At 44.9% G+C, this 16,581-nt stretch overlaps 1 protein-coding gene across 1 annotated transcript in view; it reads right to left on the minus strand.

Moving 5' to 3' along the window:
• MINDY3 (MINDY lysine 48 deubiquitinase 3) overlaps positions 1-16,581 on the minus strand; it is a 696,716-nt gene that overhangs the window by 79,117 nt on the left and 601,018 nt on the right. Inside the window, exon 13 of the mRNA XM_029588822.1 lies at positions 13,385-13,472. Coding sequence (XP_029444682.1) covers positions 13,385-13,472 — 88 coding nt within the window. The remainder of the gene's footprint in view (positions 1-13,384; positions 13,473-16,581) is intronic.

A 16,581-nucleotide genomic window follows, 5' to 3' on the forward strand; every position in this document is an offset into this window, starting at 1 on the left:
ATCTGGAAAGGAATACGACGAGTGAGGTTATCAAATTTGCAGATGATACAAAATTATTCAGAGTAGTTAAATCACAGGCAGACTGTGATACATTACAGGAGGACCTTGCAAGACTGGAAGATTGGGCATCCAAATGGCAGATGAAATTTAATGTGGACAAGTGCAAGGTGATGCACATAGGGAAAAATAACCCTTGCTGTAGTTACACGATGTTAGGTTCCATGTTAGGAGCTACCACCCAGGAAAAAGATCTAGGCATCATAGTGGATAATACTTTAAAATTGTCGGCTCAGTGTGCTGCAGCAGTCAAAAAAGCAAATAGAATGTTAGGAATTATTAGGAAGGGAATGGTTAATAGAACGGAAAATTTCATAATGCCTCTGTATCGCTCCATGGTGAGACCGCACCTTGAATACTGTGTACAATTCTGGTCGCCGCATCTCAAAAAAGATATAGTTGCGATGGAGAAGGTACAGAGAAGGGCAACCAAAATGATAAAGGGGATGGAACAGCTCCCCTATGAGGAAAGGCTGAAGAGGTTAGGGCTGTTCAGCTTGGAGAAGAGACGGCTGAGGGGGGATATGATAGAGGTCTTTAAGATCATGAGAGGTCTTGAACGAGTAGATGTGACTCGGTTATTTACACTTTCGAATAATAGAAGGACTAGGGGGCATTCCATGAAGTTAGCAAGTAACACATTTAAGACTAATCGGAGAAAATTCTTTTTCACTCAACGCACAATAAAGCTCTGGAATTTGTTGCTAGAGAAGGTAGTTAATGCAGTTAGTGTAGCTGGGTTCAAAAAAGGTTTGGATAAGTTCTTGGAGGAGAAGTCCATTAATGGCTATTAATCAATTATACTTAGGGAATAGCCACTGCTATTAATTGCATCAGTAGCATGGGTTCTTCTTAGTGTTTGGGTAATTGCCAGGTTCTTGTGGCCTGGTTTTTGGCCTCTGTAGGAAACAGGATGCTGGGCTTGATGGACCCTTGCTCTGTCCCAGCATGGCAATTTCTTATGTTCTTATGATATTGCCTCTTCGATTGGAAGAAGTGCCCTCTTTGCTCAACTTTATGGTATCTCCTGGATGAGGAGGCTGGGTCTGGAATGCCAGCAGACAGTTGCAGAGTGTTCACGGATCTGTGTTACCACTTCATTCACTCTATATCCAAAGACATTTTTCTCCTGTATATGACGCATCATCAAGTCATTTCTGGAATTCTGGTCTGAAATCAGAGGCCTGCAGCTTGACGATTCTGCAGGGGCCTATCTTCATAGGACAGTCTCTTGATGCTATATGAAAAACACTGAAGGTCAAGGAGACCATGTGTTTTCCACACTTTAGACTCTTGTCAGTCAGTGACTGGAAGGTGTCGAGCAGCTTCTAAGGAAGCTGCTCGGCCACCCCTGCATCTGCTTCAGTACTTCCCACGTGTATTTACTCCTGAAAATGGTAGGAGGCTATGCAGGCATTGAGCATAGCTCCCTGAAATTCCTTCCTCCTAATAATGTCCAAGGTACTAGATTCCTTCCCTGGGGGCACCAAGGAATGGGTCTTAGCCTCTTGGCCTTCTTGAGAGTGGATTTGATCACCACAAATTGCAGTGGCTGCTGTCTCTTGTCAAATCTGGGAGCCTTCTAAACAAGATATATCATTTCTGACTTCCTGTTGATGGGAACCACAGAGAGGCAGGTTCTCCCACATCCTCATATGTACTTTGTGAAGGATTTTATGGACTGTGATTGCAATGACTTTCTAAAGGGCTACATGAACTGAAAGGTTCATAGTCTGGGTAAAACAAATAAGCATGGGTGTAGCTTGCTTGTTACGGCGGTTACTACCCAAATCAAGCCTGATACTTCACTTAGAATACATATCCAGCGCAGCCCACTGCTTCAACGGCGGGGGGAATGAAAGGAGGATTTATATTTAAACAACCAACAAAGACTGAATTCACAGGCTGGATAAACAAGCGTGGGAGAAGATGGCTTATTACAGCGGTTACTACCCCAAACCAATTAGCTGGATACTTCACTCAGATGCAGCTCCAGCACTGCTATCTACGATGGTGGGGGTGGAAGGGAAATAGAACCAAAAAAGTTATTTAAAGGGACAAGAGTAACAGAAAAGTATGAAGAAAAAAAAAGTGTGAAAGCTTGCTGGGCAGACTGGATGGACCATTTGGTCTTCTTCTGCCGTCATTTCTATGGATGTCCAGCAACTTGTTTCTGATCTCATCCTCAGTCTGTAAAGTATAGGAAATGAACTCTGCCATTTTCCTGACAAACCTGTGAAGGAGAGGTCCTCAAGAGGGGAATTCCTTCTCTCTGGTGGAGAAGAGGAGTTGGAGGGGAGACCTGTCAACTCCTCTTCTTCAGAGGGGTCACTGGAGTCATAGCCTTACCCCCATCAGTACTCTGAGTCCTATATCCCCATGTCTGCCAGAAGCAATGACTCTTGAGGAGTCTGATCCTCAGCCAAGGTCCCAGAAAGAGTTGCTTATGGCTGTTTGGGCCTGGATCCTGAGGAGTCTCGACAACCCGGAGAAGTTTCATCCTCTAAGAAGCTGGAGATCAATTCTTTTTGCACTGATGCCAGTGCCTTGCCACTGGGCAATAGAAGGGAATCATGCAGTGGCTTGAAAAGAGTTGGTGCCTAGCCCCAATGCCGTGGCACCATGGCCCTGCAGCACTTTATTCAAAGCTGGCTGAATCTTCTATTCAACTCCTCTTCGAAGACAGCTGATGCCAACACCAGCTAGGAGGCAAGAGGGGTGGCTATGTCTTCCTTGGAATCGAGAGGGGTATCCGTGGCTGATACCAGGACAACTGGAGGCTGTTGTGAGTCCAGGGAATTTTGAGAGGATGCGCTCTCCTTGTCATGGGAGCAATTAGGTAGGTTCTTGTTAGATGCCAGACCGTCCCCACTCCTGGCTTTGATGGAGACCAATATCTATGCTTCTTTGGCTTCTCTTGATGCCCGGCATCAGAGCGCCTTGATGCCAGTGTCTAAGAGATGTAACCCCTCACCTTCTTCAAGTGGGATGAGCCAGACGATGGCCTGACTCCTGGCTCTCTAACTCCCACCCAACACTGAGGGAGCCGATGGTCTCCCCAATGCTGCTATATTCACCAGTGCAGCTCTGAGGTCCCTTGATGTCAATGCCTCTAATGCCAATACTGTAGATCACTTTTCCAGTGCCTGAAGTGTTTCCCCATTAATTTAGATGTATCCCGTGCCTGGGTGTCGCAGATGTGTGACCATGACTCAGAAGGGCCACTGAGCCCTTTTTTCAGTGGGGCTCAGTGGCCCTTCTGAGTCATGGTCACACATCTGCGACACCCAGGCACGGGATACATCTATCATGTGGATCCATGTTAAACATGGTCAGGAACTTAAGATCGCAGGAGTACAAAGGCTCAAAAGGGTCACACATCAGCTGCACCAATACTATGTTGAGGTCCCAGGACACAACAGGAGGCTGAAGGGGAGGCTTCAGCTGAAGCTATCCCCCCAGAGCCCCACAATGGGCTGCACAGAGATGGGCGTACCACCCACATCCTGATGGTAAGCGCTGATGGCACTCAGGTGTACTCTAGCAGAGTTGGTTTTTAACCCGACCTCCGAAAGGTGCCACAGATAGTCAAGCAACTTCGGAGTGGGGCCGGTGAAAGGATCCAAGACATGATCCTCGCACCAGATGGAGAACCTCCTCCATTTCAGTCAACAAGACTTCCTGGTGGAAGGTTTCCTGGAAGCTACCAACTCTGAGACATGTTGTCAGAGAGGTCCAGAGGCTGCAGGACTAGGTGCTCAAGATCCAGGCTGTCAAGGCTACTGCCCTGAGGTTTGGATGGCACAGTCTGCCCTGATCCTGTTTGATCCTGTTTGACCAGATGGATGGGTTCTTTGACTGACAGTTCCCAAAGAAACTGGAAACAGACCTGTCTGGGCCAGTAAGAGGTCACAAGAATCATGGTCCCCTGGACCTGCTGGAGCTTCATGATAGTCTTTATGACCAGCAGAAGAGGAGGATACACCTACAGGAGAATATGCCCCAATGACGGGCAAAGGCGTCTGAGGTTGGAAGTGGAGTTCCCCACTGGCGGAAGATCATAGCTGCCACTGCTGGATCCAGCAATCAGGCATTAGGCCAGAATGCTTCACTCAGATGGTCCGCCACCACATTTTCTGTTTCAGCTAAGTACATCACTCTCAGGAGCATACCCTGCGACAAAACCCAGGACCAAATCTGTACCGTCTCTTGACAGAGGAGGAACGACTCAGTGCATCCTTGTTTGTTGATGTACCACATTGCTACTTGATTATCTGTCTGGATCAGGACTATCTTGTGGGACAAATGGTCTCAAAACACTCAAAGGTTTAGCGAATCGCTTGAAGCTCCAGGAAGTTGATCTGACAGAGATTCCTGAGCCGTCCACTGACCTTGCTATGGAGGTCGTCCAATGTGCCTCCCCAACCCATGGGGGAGGCATCGGTGGTAAGCACCACTTAAGTGGGAAAACCTGAAAAGGGACCTCCTGCTCCAGGTTGGATAGATCCTCCCACCAGGACAGAGAGACCTGGAGAGGCGGCGTGACATAGACTCGTGCCTCGAGGTTCTGGGATGCTTGCCGCCACTAAGTCCGCAAGGTCCATTGTGCCCTGCGCATGCACAAGCGGGCCAAAGGGGTGACATGGACAGATGCAGACATGTGACCCAACAGATGAAGGAGCAGACAATTAGAATCCTGTTTGGCAAGCGCTTAATCACAGGGCAGAAACACCTTGGCCTGAACCATATCCAGTCTGGCCCCGATGAAGCCCAGGTGTGGCGATGGGCTGAGGTAGGACTTGGGGTAATTGATAACAAACCCCAGAGACTGTAGCACCTGGATGGTCAGACGTAATGTGCGAAGCGCCTCCTGCTAAGCGGCGCTTTTGACCAGCCAGTCTTCCAAGTAGGGGAGCACATGCACCAATGACGTCAGAGGTGCACCCCCACCACTGCCAGGCACTTGGTGAAGACCCGGGGGACTGATGCAAGTACGAATGGCAGCACTTGATACTGGAAGTGATCCTTCCCCACCACAAAGCAAAGATACTTCCTGTGACCCGGGAAGATCGCAATGTGGGCGAGGGCATTTTTCAGGTCGAGGGCGCAGAGCCAGTCTCCTCCTCTTAGGATCAGGATCAGGGTGTCCAGAGAGACCATCTTGAACCTTTCTCTTTGAAGTAATTTGTTCAAGGCTCTCAGGCTGAGAATAGGGCACATCATGAAATACCGAGAGTAGAACCGTCTGCCTCACTGGCGGAGGGGAACGAGTTCTACCACTCCGGCCATTAGAAGGGGAGAGAGCTCTGTCAAGAGTGTTTCCTGAGGAGCAGACAAAGTCCATGATGGACATGGGAGAGAGTTCACAGGGATGTCCCTGAAGTTCAGCCAGTACCCTCGGCAAATAATGGTGAGAACCCACTGGTCCGATGTAATGTGGGGCCAGCGGTATGCAAATGATGCAGCCTGCCTCCAACTGCGGGCAGGGTGCCGAGGGTATGGCAATCTGACTCACGCTCCCTTGCTCCCAGTCAAAACTCCATGGCGGGGCTCTGCTGGGAGGCTGGATGAGGCCTGGGGGTCCACTGCTGACGGGAATGACCCCTGGCACCAGCAAGGGGTGTGCGGGTCCATAAGGCAGGAGCACAATATTTCCTCTGGCAATAGAAGGACTTCCTCAAGCCCTGTCATGAGGATTTTCTGACTCATAATGGCGGTCGGAAGTATTAGCTGACAGGTGTTGAAGGGTCTGATGGTGGCTTTTCAACTGGGCCACCACATCCCTGACCTTATCTTCAAAGAGAATTTCACCTGTACAGGGTAGATCTGCCAGCTTTTCTTGGACCTCCAGCCGAAGGTCCGAGGCAAGGAGCCAGGCCATCCTATGAGCTCCAATACCTGCAGCAGCCACTCATGCTGCTATTTCAAAAACATCGTAAGTGGACCTCACCTCGTGTTATCCTGCCTCCAGACCCTGCTGTACTACCGCTGAAAATGCATCCTGCTGCTGCTGGGGCAGGCGTTCCTACAGCTCCTGGATCTGCTTCCACAGGATCCAGTTACAATGTGTCATATATAGTTGGTAGGTGGCGCTCTGATACACCCTACTACCCAGGGCGTCCAACGCCCTGTGATCTTGCCCTGGAAGGGCAGAGGCATGGGTGCAACAGCGCTTGGTTTTTTTTAAGGGCAAACTCAACACAACTGATTGGTGTGGGAGATGGTGCCTCTCAAAACCCAACGCCTGTTGGACCAGGTAGGTGGCATCCACCTTTTGATTAACTGGAACGTACACAGGATGTTTCCAGATCCTAAGGAGAAGTTCCTTAAAAATATCATGGACTGGGACAGCCACTACTTCCTTTGGAGCATCCACGAACTGGAGGACCTCCATCATGTTATGTCGTGCGTCCTAGGAGCTGAAATGGGATGGCTTCCGCCATGGCCTGGACAAAGTCCGCAAAAGAAAGATCCTCCGGGGGAGAATTGCGCCTCTCATCACCCCTCCTCAGGGGACATATGGGGTCTCTTCCTCATTAAGCTCCCCTGGGGGCCGGTGTGGATGGTTCCTGCCAAGGCCTCTCAGTTTGAGCACCGAGGCCATCGACGGTGAGAGGGCATTAATGGCACCGATGACACCGAGATCTCCAATGGCCCAGGAACTGAATCGGGAAACTCCGGCTGTGGGCCCCAATGGCCGCAGTAAGTCTTCTTCCTCAGAAGACCCAAAAATGGGTATCACTCCATAGGGGGGCATCAGAGGCCGTTGAGGAATTGATGGTCCTCCCTGCACCGGCTGCGTCGTAAAGATGCCTAAAAGGATGTCCAGACTCTCTAGCAGGGGCGCCAATAGAGAAGGCGCAGGCTCCAGATATTGTCATGGGGACCGGTGCCAGTGGTGTTCGATACCCTGCAGGGTTCGGAGCACTGCCAGTTGAACCCTGTGATCCAACTTCTCCTGAAAGTCCAGTGAAGTTAGGACAGATGGAGGAGGAGGAGGAGGAGGAGGAGGAGGCGGCATTACTAGAGCCTCCTCAGAGTCCCGAAGAGGCTTGGTGCCCAACACCGCCATTGGTGGGGAATGTCTGGGACTCCCGGGTCTGATAGAGGAGGATACCTCTTCCCCACGGGGTTGCTTTGGTGGCAGCATGGCAGTTGACAATGCTGCACTGGTCCTGGAGCCTGCATCGACGGCGACCGGTGACGATGTTTGTGGGACCTTTCTCAATGCCCAGCCTGGTCTTTTCCCAGGAACGAGGAAGGTGAGGACCCCGTCTTGGAGTGCAATGACATCGGAGATAGGCTATCTCCGGCTCCCCTCTCTCAAGACAGGCCCACTGGGGGAGTGGAAAGGAATGGTGTATCTAACGGCTCCCCTTGGTCTCTAGGTGTCGATGCCTCTGATGCCAGAGTAGATGAATAAGACGTTTTGGAGCCAGAAAGCTTGTCCATTTTGTCCAGCTGGGCACAACGGCCTTTCGGGGGGGTCATTTGATCTCACAAATGGCACCTACGGATGTTGTGCGACGCCCCAGGCAGAGGATACAGAACTCATGCGGATCATAGACACCATCCGCGGGCACTGGGGGCACCATAAAAAACTGAAGAATGCTTTAAAAAATGGCTGGCGAGCAATTGATGGCTGGCAGCCACTGAGGAGCGACATGCTGGGAATCGATCGCAACAAAGGGAAAACAAACACCTACCACGCTGCTGGATGAGGTACTTCCAGAGAAGAGAGACCCGGCACAGAAAAAAAAATAAATCGAGAAACCCGTTGAAGAAAAACACTATAGTGCAAAGTTCCACCACCTCAAGGCAAATATTTTGTGGAAAAAGAGGCTGAAGAGGGACCCTATGTGGATAGTGGCATGCTGGGTATACTCGATGTGCCAGTCAAAGTTCTAAAAACTTTGACAAAAGTTTTCTGTGCTGGGCTCCATCTGATGATGTCACCCATCTGTGAGTACTACCATCCTGCTTGTCCTAGGAGAAAGGGCCGAGCCCCTGACCCAATTTACTGAGAAAGGAACTAGAAAAGGTTAAATGATGAATGGAGTCAGAAGAAGCCTTCTAAGTGTTGAAGGAGGCCCTGTGTTCAGAACCAGTTTTAATAATCCACCAATTTCAACAGTCTCTTCATTGTGTGGACAGATGCCTCAGAGGTGGGCTTAGGAGGATTCCTGGCCCAAGGAAAGGAAGGCCAAGAACATCAGGTAGCATTCATCAGCAGAAAATTACTATCTAGGCATAGGCTGTAAAGTGGGGCTTGGAAGTTTTTAGATACTATCTGCTTGGACAAAAATTCACTCTGGTGACTGACCATCTGTCCCCTAGTCTGGATTGCCAGGAACAAGGAAACAAATGGCTGGATTATGCGGTGATTCTTAACCCTACAACCCTTCACCTTCCAAGCATGACATAGGGCAGGAAGGGAAAACACAAATGTTGATTTCCTCTCCTGAGCGGTATCCCTAACAGATACAATGCTCAATCCAAGAAACTTGAGCTGAGAGGGAGGATATGTGAATGGGTGTATAGGTTAGACCAGTAGAACAGCTTAAAGGACCAGATCTGGTTATCTAGTCTGGTCTACCTTAAGTGACACAGGAGGAAAACCCAAGTTAGAGGGCAGTTCTTTGGGGAGAAAAATAAAAGCCCAGATAGGGAGGATAAAGAACTAGACAGTATGCAAAGACTGTGTGTTTGAATACCCTACAGTAGAGTCAGAAACTGCTGAGGTAAGCAGGCTGTTTTTCTTTCTGTAATTAATAAAATGTATTTTTGTATGAGAAAGGTTGGAGTCCAGACTGATTCTGCTGTCCTCCAACATCCTCCCTGAAGCCAAGGGCTGCCCCACGCTATTACAGGAAAGCTTTTCCTGCAATAAGCTGTCAAATTTCAATAACTCAAAAATCATTATCTCACAGAGACACAGGAAAAGCTTAGATCACTGCAAAGTTCAGATTCATAGCTTTCCAGTGATATAAGATGCGTGTGTACAATAATCATTACTTCAAGTGCTGTGGCTGAATCAAGAATCTAAGTACTGTAACAAACAATTAAAACTACTGGCACTATTCTCCTGTGGTGCTCAAGTCTCCTGAGACTGTCAGCGGGAGAGCAGTTTGCACAGCACATTTCTCCAATCTAATGTACAAAAAATCTCTGGTCAAAAATGTTACTGAAACAAATATTTTAAAAGTAATTTTTAAAAAATGCACAGTTGGTGCCATTTTCACTAAATTCTAGTAACCATTTTCCCATTGAATGTTCTTTATAAATTATCTCAACTGAGGCCCATATTCAGCAAGCCAGTCAATGGCAATGTTATCCGGGTGAAGTTATCCAGATAACTTTACCTGAATATTCAGCGGGACGAGTCTCCCACTGAAAATACTCAGCTCATGACATAGAGAAAGTAACTTGGGTAACTTTGCCGCTCATCGGCTAACTGAATAGGGAGGGAGGGGGGGAAGAACAGCTGAACCACAACTAAACCCTCCCACTCAATCCGCCCAAGTTTAAAAAATAAAGTGGCCACCCCTTCCCTCGCTGATCTTGCTTCCTTCCTCTACCTTGAAAATAATATCCGGTTAAATTCCCAACCCAGGACCCCCAAAAAGCTCCCAAATACTGAGCGGGAGGAATAGAATCTTACTTCCTCCTGCTTCTGCAATATACAGGTGTGAGAAGCTCTGACAGTGTCTGGCACTTATGTATTCATTTATTCACTTCAGTTCTTCATGGATGGGCCTTTCAATGACAGCTGAACTGAAGTGAATAAATTAATACAAAAGTGCTAGGCTCTATCAGAGCTTCTCACATCTATATATTACAGAAGCAGGAGGTATGACTCCAGTTCTGAGTAGCTCTTCACTATTATAAGAATCCATTGCCGAATGCTCTCCTGGCCTGCAGGTGGCACTGTGAGCCACCTGAACTCCCAGTTCTGTGTTCTTCGCTTCTCCCCGATGGCCATCTTGTTTCCTGTATTAGCTTTTACTTATATTGAGGCAGTCTCAGCAGTCAGTTGCCAGAGCTTGGTCCTACCTTCCAGTCCTCGTACTCTGGCTCCGTTCCTGTATCTGGAACACTTAGTCTATAGTCTCTCTCCTGGGTTCCTGGATTCCTGTTTTTTTCCTCACCTTACTCCAGGCCTCTTGCCCCCTGTTCATGCTGGAGTCCAACCTCACTTCTTATGCCTCGTAGCAGTGGCGGGTTCAATCCAAAGGGAAGGTGGCTGGTCTAGGTGGAAGCCCTTCTATCCTCAGTGGTCTGGATTTGACTCCTCTGGCACTAGGCCGCTTGTTTCTAGGGCAACTCACAGATGACAACCATCTCAAGTGTCAGCTGTCAATGAAAGCCTGATCCTTGTTCAGAATGAAGTTTGGCCTTTCAGCTCTCAATGAAGGGTCAATTAGTGAAGAGCTAAAGTGAACACCTGGCTAAGTTTAAGCCATGCCTCCGGAACACCTCCATGCTGCTTCTTTTTTGTCCAGGTAAATGTACCAGTTCTGTTACCATTAAGGCTTGGGTGAGCTCTTAGTTCAGCTAGTGAAGATCAAGTTAGTGAATGGGGGGAGGTTACCATTCAAATGCAGCCCCTCCCTTTGAGGGGTCTGGAATGGTTGCCCCCCTTGAGAGGTTTTTTAAGCAGCCCTCTCCAGAGGTTTGAGGGGCAGTTCCTTATAGTTTGCTAGCAGTTAGGAGGTAGAGAGGAGATTTTTCTGAGTTGTTCTTTTCAGGCCCAGTTAGAGGAGCCAGGCAAACCCTGCCTGGGGAAGAGACAGACCAGGGTTGGGAGGGTTTTCCTTATCCAGTCCATTGCCTGGCTGGTTAGGATTCCCACTCTGAGTATATTTTTGGGATTTTTACATTTAAATGGTACGAGCCTTGTGAAAGCTTGTGCCCTGGGCTCAGGGCATGGGGAACCTTGTGTCTGGGGCAGTTCAGGTTAGGGAAGACCTGCCCTTCCAAGCCCTCAATAAAGATGGAGGAGATGACACTCTGCAAGGAGGAACTCCAGTGTTAATGTCCTTTGAAGGGGAACAGAAAGTAATTTTTGAGACCCGTGAGGAAGGGTTTGACTGCCCCTTCCATCCTGTTGGAGCAGGGAGAACTGCTTACTTTGAGGGGATCCCTCCCATCAGGGATCTGAAAGAGACTGAGAACTTACAGACAGAGAGAATCAAAAAGATTCAGAAGATCTGGTAACCAAGAGTGAATTTACTCATGTGACCACTGAGGACATCCATCTGGCGTCTTCACCCCTGGGGAGAAAACTGCCTCTCTGTGCCAAGGACAGTTTAAACATTTTTTGCCAGTGCTGGAGGGGTTTCTTGCCCACCTAAGGATCTCCCTGTCCACCTGGGAACTTCCCTTTTCAATACCCTGGAGAGTGGAGGCTTCTCTATCCTGGTACAAGTTACTCCTCAAAGACAGAGGGAAGACAGACTGTGTTTGAAAAGGAATTCTGTAGTGCTAAAGATTAGTTTGTTTTTCCATATCTCATCAATGTTTAAACAGTAAAGACTTTAATTTCTGGACACTAAGCAAGTGACTCCAAAGTGGTTTTTGGCACATACAGAATATATTGAGGACAGGTACCCCTCTCTATGGTGACAGAGACAGGGATGTGAGATCCCTTTCCCAGGGAAAATCAAAGGAAAGTCACCTTTAGTACTCAGGGCCTTGAAAATTAACTTTTTCCCCTCCACAGAAAGAATCCACACCCTGAGGAAAGATTGCAGGAACAGCTAGCCAGGGTTCCAACCCCAAAGAGATTATAAATAAGTTTATTGCCCCATTGGAGTGCAGCCTGCCTCCCAGGATGGTGTTATATAAGTTTTAGCCGGGTAGTGAATGTAACCCATTTTGGGCTTTTGTGTTGTAAAGGAGGGATAGCAATTTAGAATAAACAAACAGTTAAATCTTTATAAAGAACTTCTAATGCTGTCAGCAGAGGTGTGAAATACATATTGTGACAGCACCACATCCCCTGCAACTATTTTACAGACAGCTGCAGATATAGACATGTGTAATGGCTGTCCTTAGAGAAAAGCACTTAAATATACATTTAGTGAATATGTTTATATGTTTTCACAATGCTTCTGGAGGTCTGTTTCCCTTCCCTTTCCTTCCTAAGAGAAAGGGGAACCCTTTAGATAAGAACCTTACTTCAGCTTTTACTGCTGCTGTTTCTGTCTCTCTTAGTTTAACAGATTGTCTTGGTGATGGCTACTGAGCCCTGTAAAAACACCTAACATCAAATACACACAACAGATGTTTCTTGCATCTCTTGAAATACAGCACTTATATTATGGCAATGTAAAGTTTATTTGAAGGAGAAAGTATCAAACATACTTCTCTATTTTACATACATTTTTAAGGCAGCTCCTAAAATCATGCTTAACTCTGTTTCAAGAAAACCTCCAATTGCTCAAAGGGCATTGGTAGTAAATGACTCACTTTAATAACGTACTAGTCAGTGCCTGAGGAGTGTGCAGTGTTGCCAGCTAAATTCCATGTTATCATGAGACTATTAGAACTGAATCTTGGTTTTCTATCACCCATCCTTATACATTCTGCAGGACAAAAAGGCCCACCTTTTTCACATGGAGGTTTTCCATGCATCCACCACCCTCTCTGTAAAGAAATATTTCCTTAGATTTCTCCTGAGTCTATCCCCTTTCACTCTTATCTCATGACTCCTTAATATGGTTTTTATCTGCTGACTTGTTCTATGTTTAGGTTGCACTAGGATGGACATTACAAAACCAGGACTCGACATGAATCTCAGGATGTCGGAGTTTAGTTGGCAATGCCGGAAGAATTATTTTGTACAATATCACAACCTTTTTCAACCTATTGTTCTGAAGTGCAAATAAATGGAGGTAGCAGTTCCAATATTACATTGTACATTCAATAAATCTCCAATTCATAATGGCACTGTTTGGAAAATAGAGCTCTATGACAACTCAGTATATTACAGCATATTCCTGATGAAATAAGTGGAAAACTATGATTACCAATACCCAGAATGCTGAGGCTCAGAAGGCATGTTACATGGCAATTACTTAGGAACACTATCGTTTTAATATTTTTTGCTTGAGCCATGCACATGTACTACAACAATCATTGTTTTTTGGCCAGAAATGCTAGAAACAATTTCTAAAAGAAACACTAGGCAAATATACCATACAATTCAATAAATGCTAAAATATTTCTTATCCAGAAGTGGTAAATATCCACAGATAAAGGACCCAAATCATCAACAATATAAAATATCCTACCCATGCAAAAAATGTATGAGAAAGGCCAATACCTGTTCGGGGAAAAATTCTTGAAGAAAGGGATTTAGTAATATGATTCCTAGTCCTTCTGGGTCTAATTTGATCTTCATGAGGTTTACACTGAAAGACAAAAACACAGGACACAAAAGAAAGTGCATGAGCACTGAACATTTTAGGTTTTCATGTTTATACTATGTTGTACCACAATACTTGGGAGTTGCCAAGAATATTGAGGCTGTTCTATTTTAAGTCTTAATGACAAATACATTGGAATGGAATCTCATTTGCCAAAATCTAATTATTTTAAAGACAGAATAATCTGTTCCTACTTAAGACAAAAGTAGTGATGCTAGCTGGTAGACTGCTCCTTATTAGGCAAAATCTTTTCTAAGAAAGATTGCAGAGTCTGCTGATCTGAGACACAACAGATGCACTTTACATGAGTAAGAATTTCTTAAAGGTATTAATCCAAACTAAAAGCATGATCTGGTTGTCCTTAAAATCAAAGCACTGTGATAAAAGATATCCCATGGACTGCAAGTGAATCTGAAAACCAAATTAAAATATTCAAGGACATACAATACACTTAGACTCATAAAATGTCACAAGGGAAAATGTAGGCATAGTCAGAGTGTCACACAAATTAGGATGCTCAGTTATTTACAGATTGCTCAGATGTGGTCTGTTTGTACATATGAAAGTTTTTATACACAGTGCAGTTAAGTATTTGCAAATAAACCACATCTGAATTTTATCTTCATTAAAATGGCACAAGAGAGGATTTAAAGAACAAAATAAGTTTATATTTTTCTTGCTGAATTACCGCAATTCCATATTTTGTTATAGATGAAGAATAGGATTCTAACATACTGTGTACAATTCTGGTCGCCGCATCTCAAAAAAGATATAATTGCGATGGAGAAGGTACAGAGAAGGGCGACCAAAATGATAAGGGGAATGGAACAGCTCCCCTATGAGGAAAGACTAAAGAGGTTAGGACTTTTCAGCTTGGAGAAGAGACAGCTGAGGGGGGATATGATAGAGGTGTTTAAAATCAAGAGAGGTCTAGAACGGGTAGATGTGAATCGTTTTTTTACTCTTTCGGATAATAGAAAGACTAGGGGGCACTCCATAAAGTTAGCATGTGGCACATTTAAAACTAATCAGAGAAAGTTCTTTTTCACTCAACACACAATTAAACTCTGGAATTTGTTGCCAGAAGATATGGTTAGTGCAGTTAGTATTGCTGTGTTTAAAAAAGGATTGGATAAGTTCTTGGAGGAGAAGTCCATTACTTACTATTAATTGAGTTGACTTAGAAAATAGCCACTGCTATTTCTAGCAACGGTAACATGGAATAGACTTAGTTTTTGGGTACTTGCCAGGTTCTTATGACCTGGATTGGCCACTGTTGGAAACAGGATGCTGGGCTTGATGGACCCTTGGCCTGACCCAGTATGGCATGTTCTTATGTTCTTAACATAATCCACCTAATTAGAATTTTTCAAAATGTCTTTATTTCCTATGTCATAAAGCTGTTTCATTTCTTCTTCCATGTGAGCTATGTTTTTGAACCACTGCTAGGTGATTTGCCAAGTGATGCTTCTATTATGTAATACGATTTTTTCTATCAGTTAAACAATTATAAAATCTTAGTCACTGTAGAAGCCAATTAATGAGGAAAAGGACATGAACACTGAACTCAAGTACTGGAACCAATATGATGCACAGGAGCTCAGAATGAATAAAAACAATCTTAAGTATAGAGATCACAGGACTCACTGAAAACTTATAAGATGATAAACATGAAGTTAGTATTGTGTCCTGACGGAAGCACTACAGCATATTTAATTTGACCCAAAGAGAACTGACATGTTGATTCATCTGCAGAACACTGATCAGAATTAAAATTTACAAGTCTACATTTACTCTTTCATACATCAATACTGTGAGACATGGTCCAATAAAATAATTAAAAAACCCCACAGAAAATTGTTCCAAAAAGTCATGATATCATTGCATCATTAATATTTATAAGGAACATACTATAAAACTGTAAACACACACCTGTAATATAAATAAAGCAAAAGAACAAATATGGTGCATATCTAGAATAAATCAAACTATGAACCTGATCAAAAACAATCTCAAAAAAGAAGAGGAACATCACTAATTTCCTTAGAAAGCTGTAGTTTCTTCCATTAATAACAAACAGTGCTTCTACTCAAAATCACCCAACACAGGCCAGTGTTTCGGCAGAACTAACTGCATTCATCAGGGGTCAAAGATTTATATCACATACTTCTGAGCACTGCTTTTCAGTACTTGAGCAACCTACTTTGCATTCCTGTGGGGGAAATTTTGATCCGTTTCTTACCAGAAGAGAACAAAGATGGATTTATAATTTGAAAACTGTTCACCCTTCTGGTCTCAACAAGGAGATCACTTAGGCAGTCTTTTAAGCATTTAACTGCTTTTGCTAGTTTTGTTTAGTTTGTAGGGTTGAGTAAGGCCATTGGTAATCCTTTTTGTGTTTTGCTCGGTCAGCAACTCTTTAAAGGTTGGTTTGCTCTGGCATCGTAGCAAGTGTGCCACCATGTTTGACGTTTGTATGATATATATATACAGGTTAGTGGAGTGGGCTCTGTTTGTCTTTTAAAAAGTTTGGATATATATCAATTTTAATTTTCTTTGTTTGACTTGCAGTGATAGGAATTTTTGACCACTAAGGAAGGCAGCTGGTTTTGCCAAAACAAGGGCCTGTGTTGAGCGATTTTGAGTATAAGCACGGTTTGTTATTAAGGGACGAAACTACAGCTTTCTAAGGAAATTAGTGACTTTCCTCTTCTTTTTTTCAGATTGTTTTTGTTGATGGTTGGTGATGCATTTCTGGGGACTAAAGGTGTCCATTTTTTGAGCTGATACAGTTTTTTTGTTTCTAATTCAACACTGTATATTGTTTTGAATTGGTAAATGATTAAATATTGAGTGCTGTGCTCTGATTCTGCTTGCAATCCATTGTGAGGTAAGAGGCAGTGGATTAAGTATTAGCACAATAAACACTCTGATATCAGGATCATAGTCAAAGTTTGTAAAGGTTTTTATAACTCTGACTGCACCATCCACCCATCCACATGGAGTCCCTCTTCAGTCTCGTAACATAGAATTCATGAGCGAAAAAATAAAATAATGAAACGCATGGGAATCCAAATCCACGGAGTGGTGGGTA

This window comes from Rhinatrema bivittatum, chromosome 2, assembly GCF_901001135.1.
Source record: "Rhinatrema bivittatum chromosome 2, aRhiBiv1.1, whole genome shotgun sequence".
Taxonomy (NCBI): Eukaryota; Metazoa; Chordata; class Amphibia; order Gymnophiona; family Rhinatrematidae; genus Rhinatrema; species Rhinatrema bivittatum.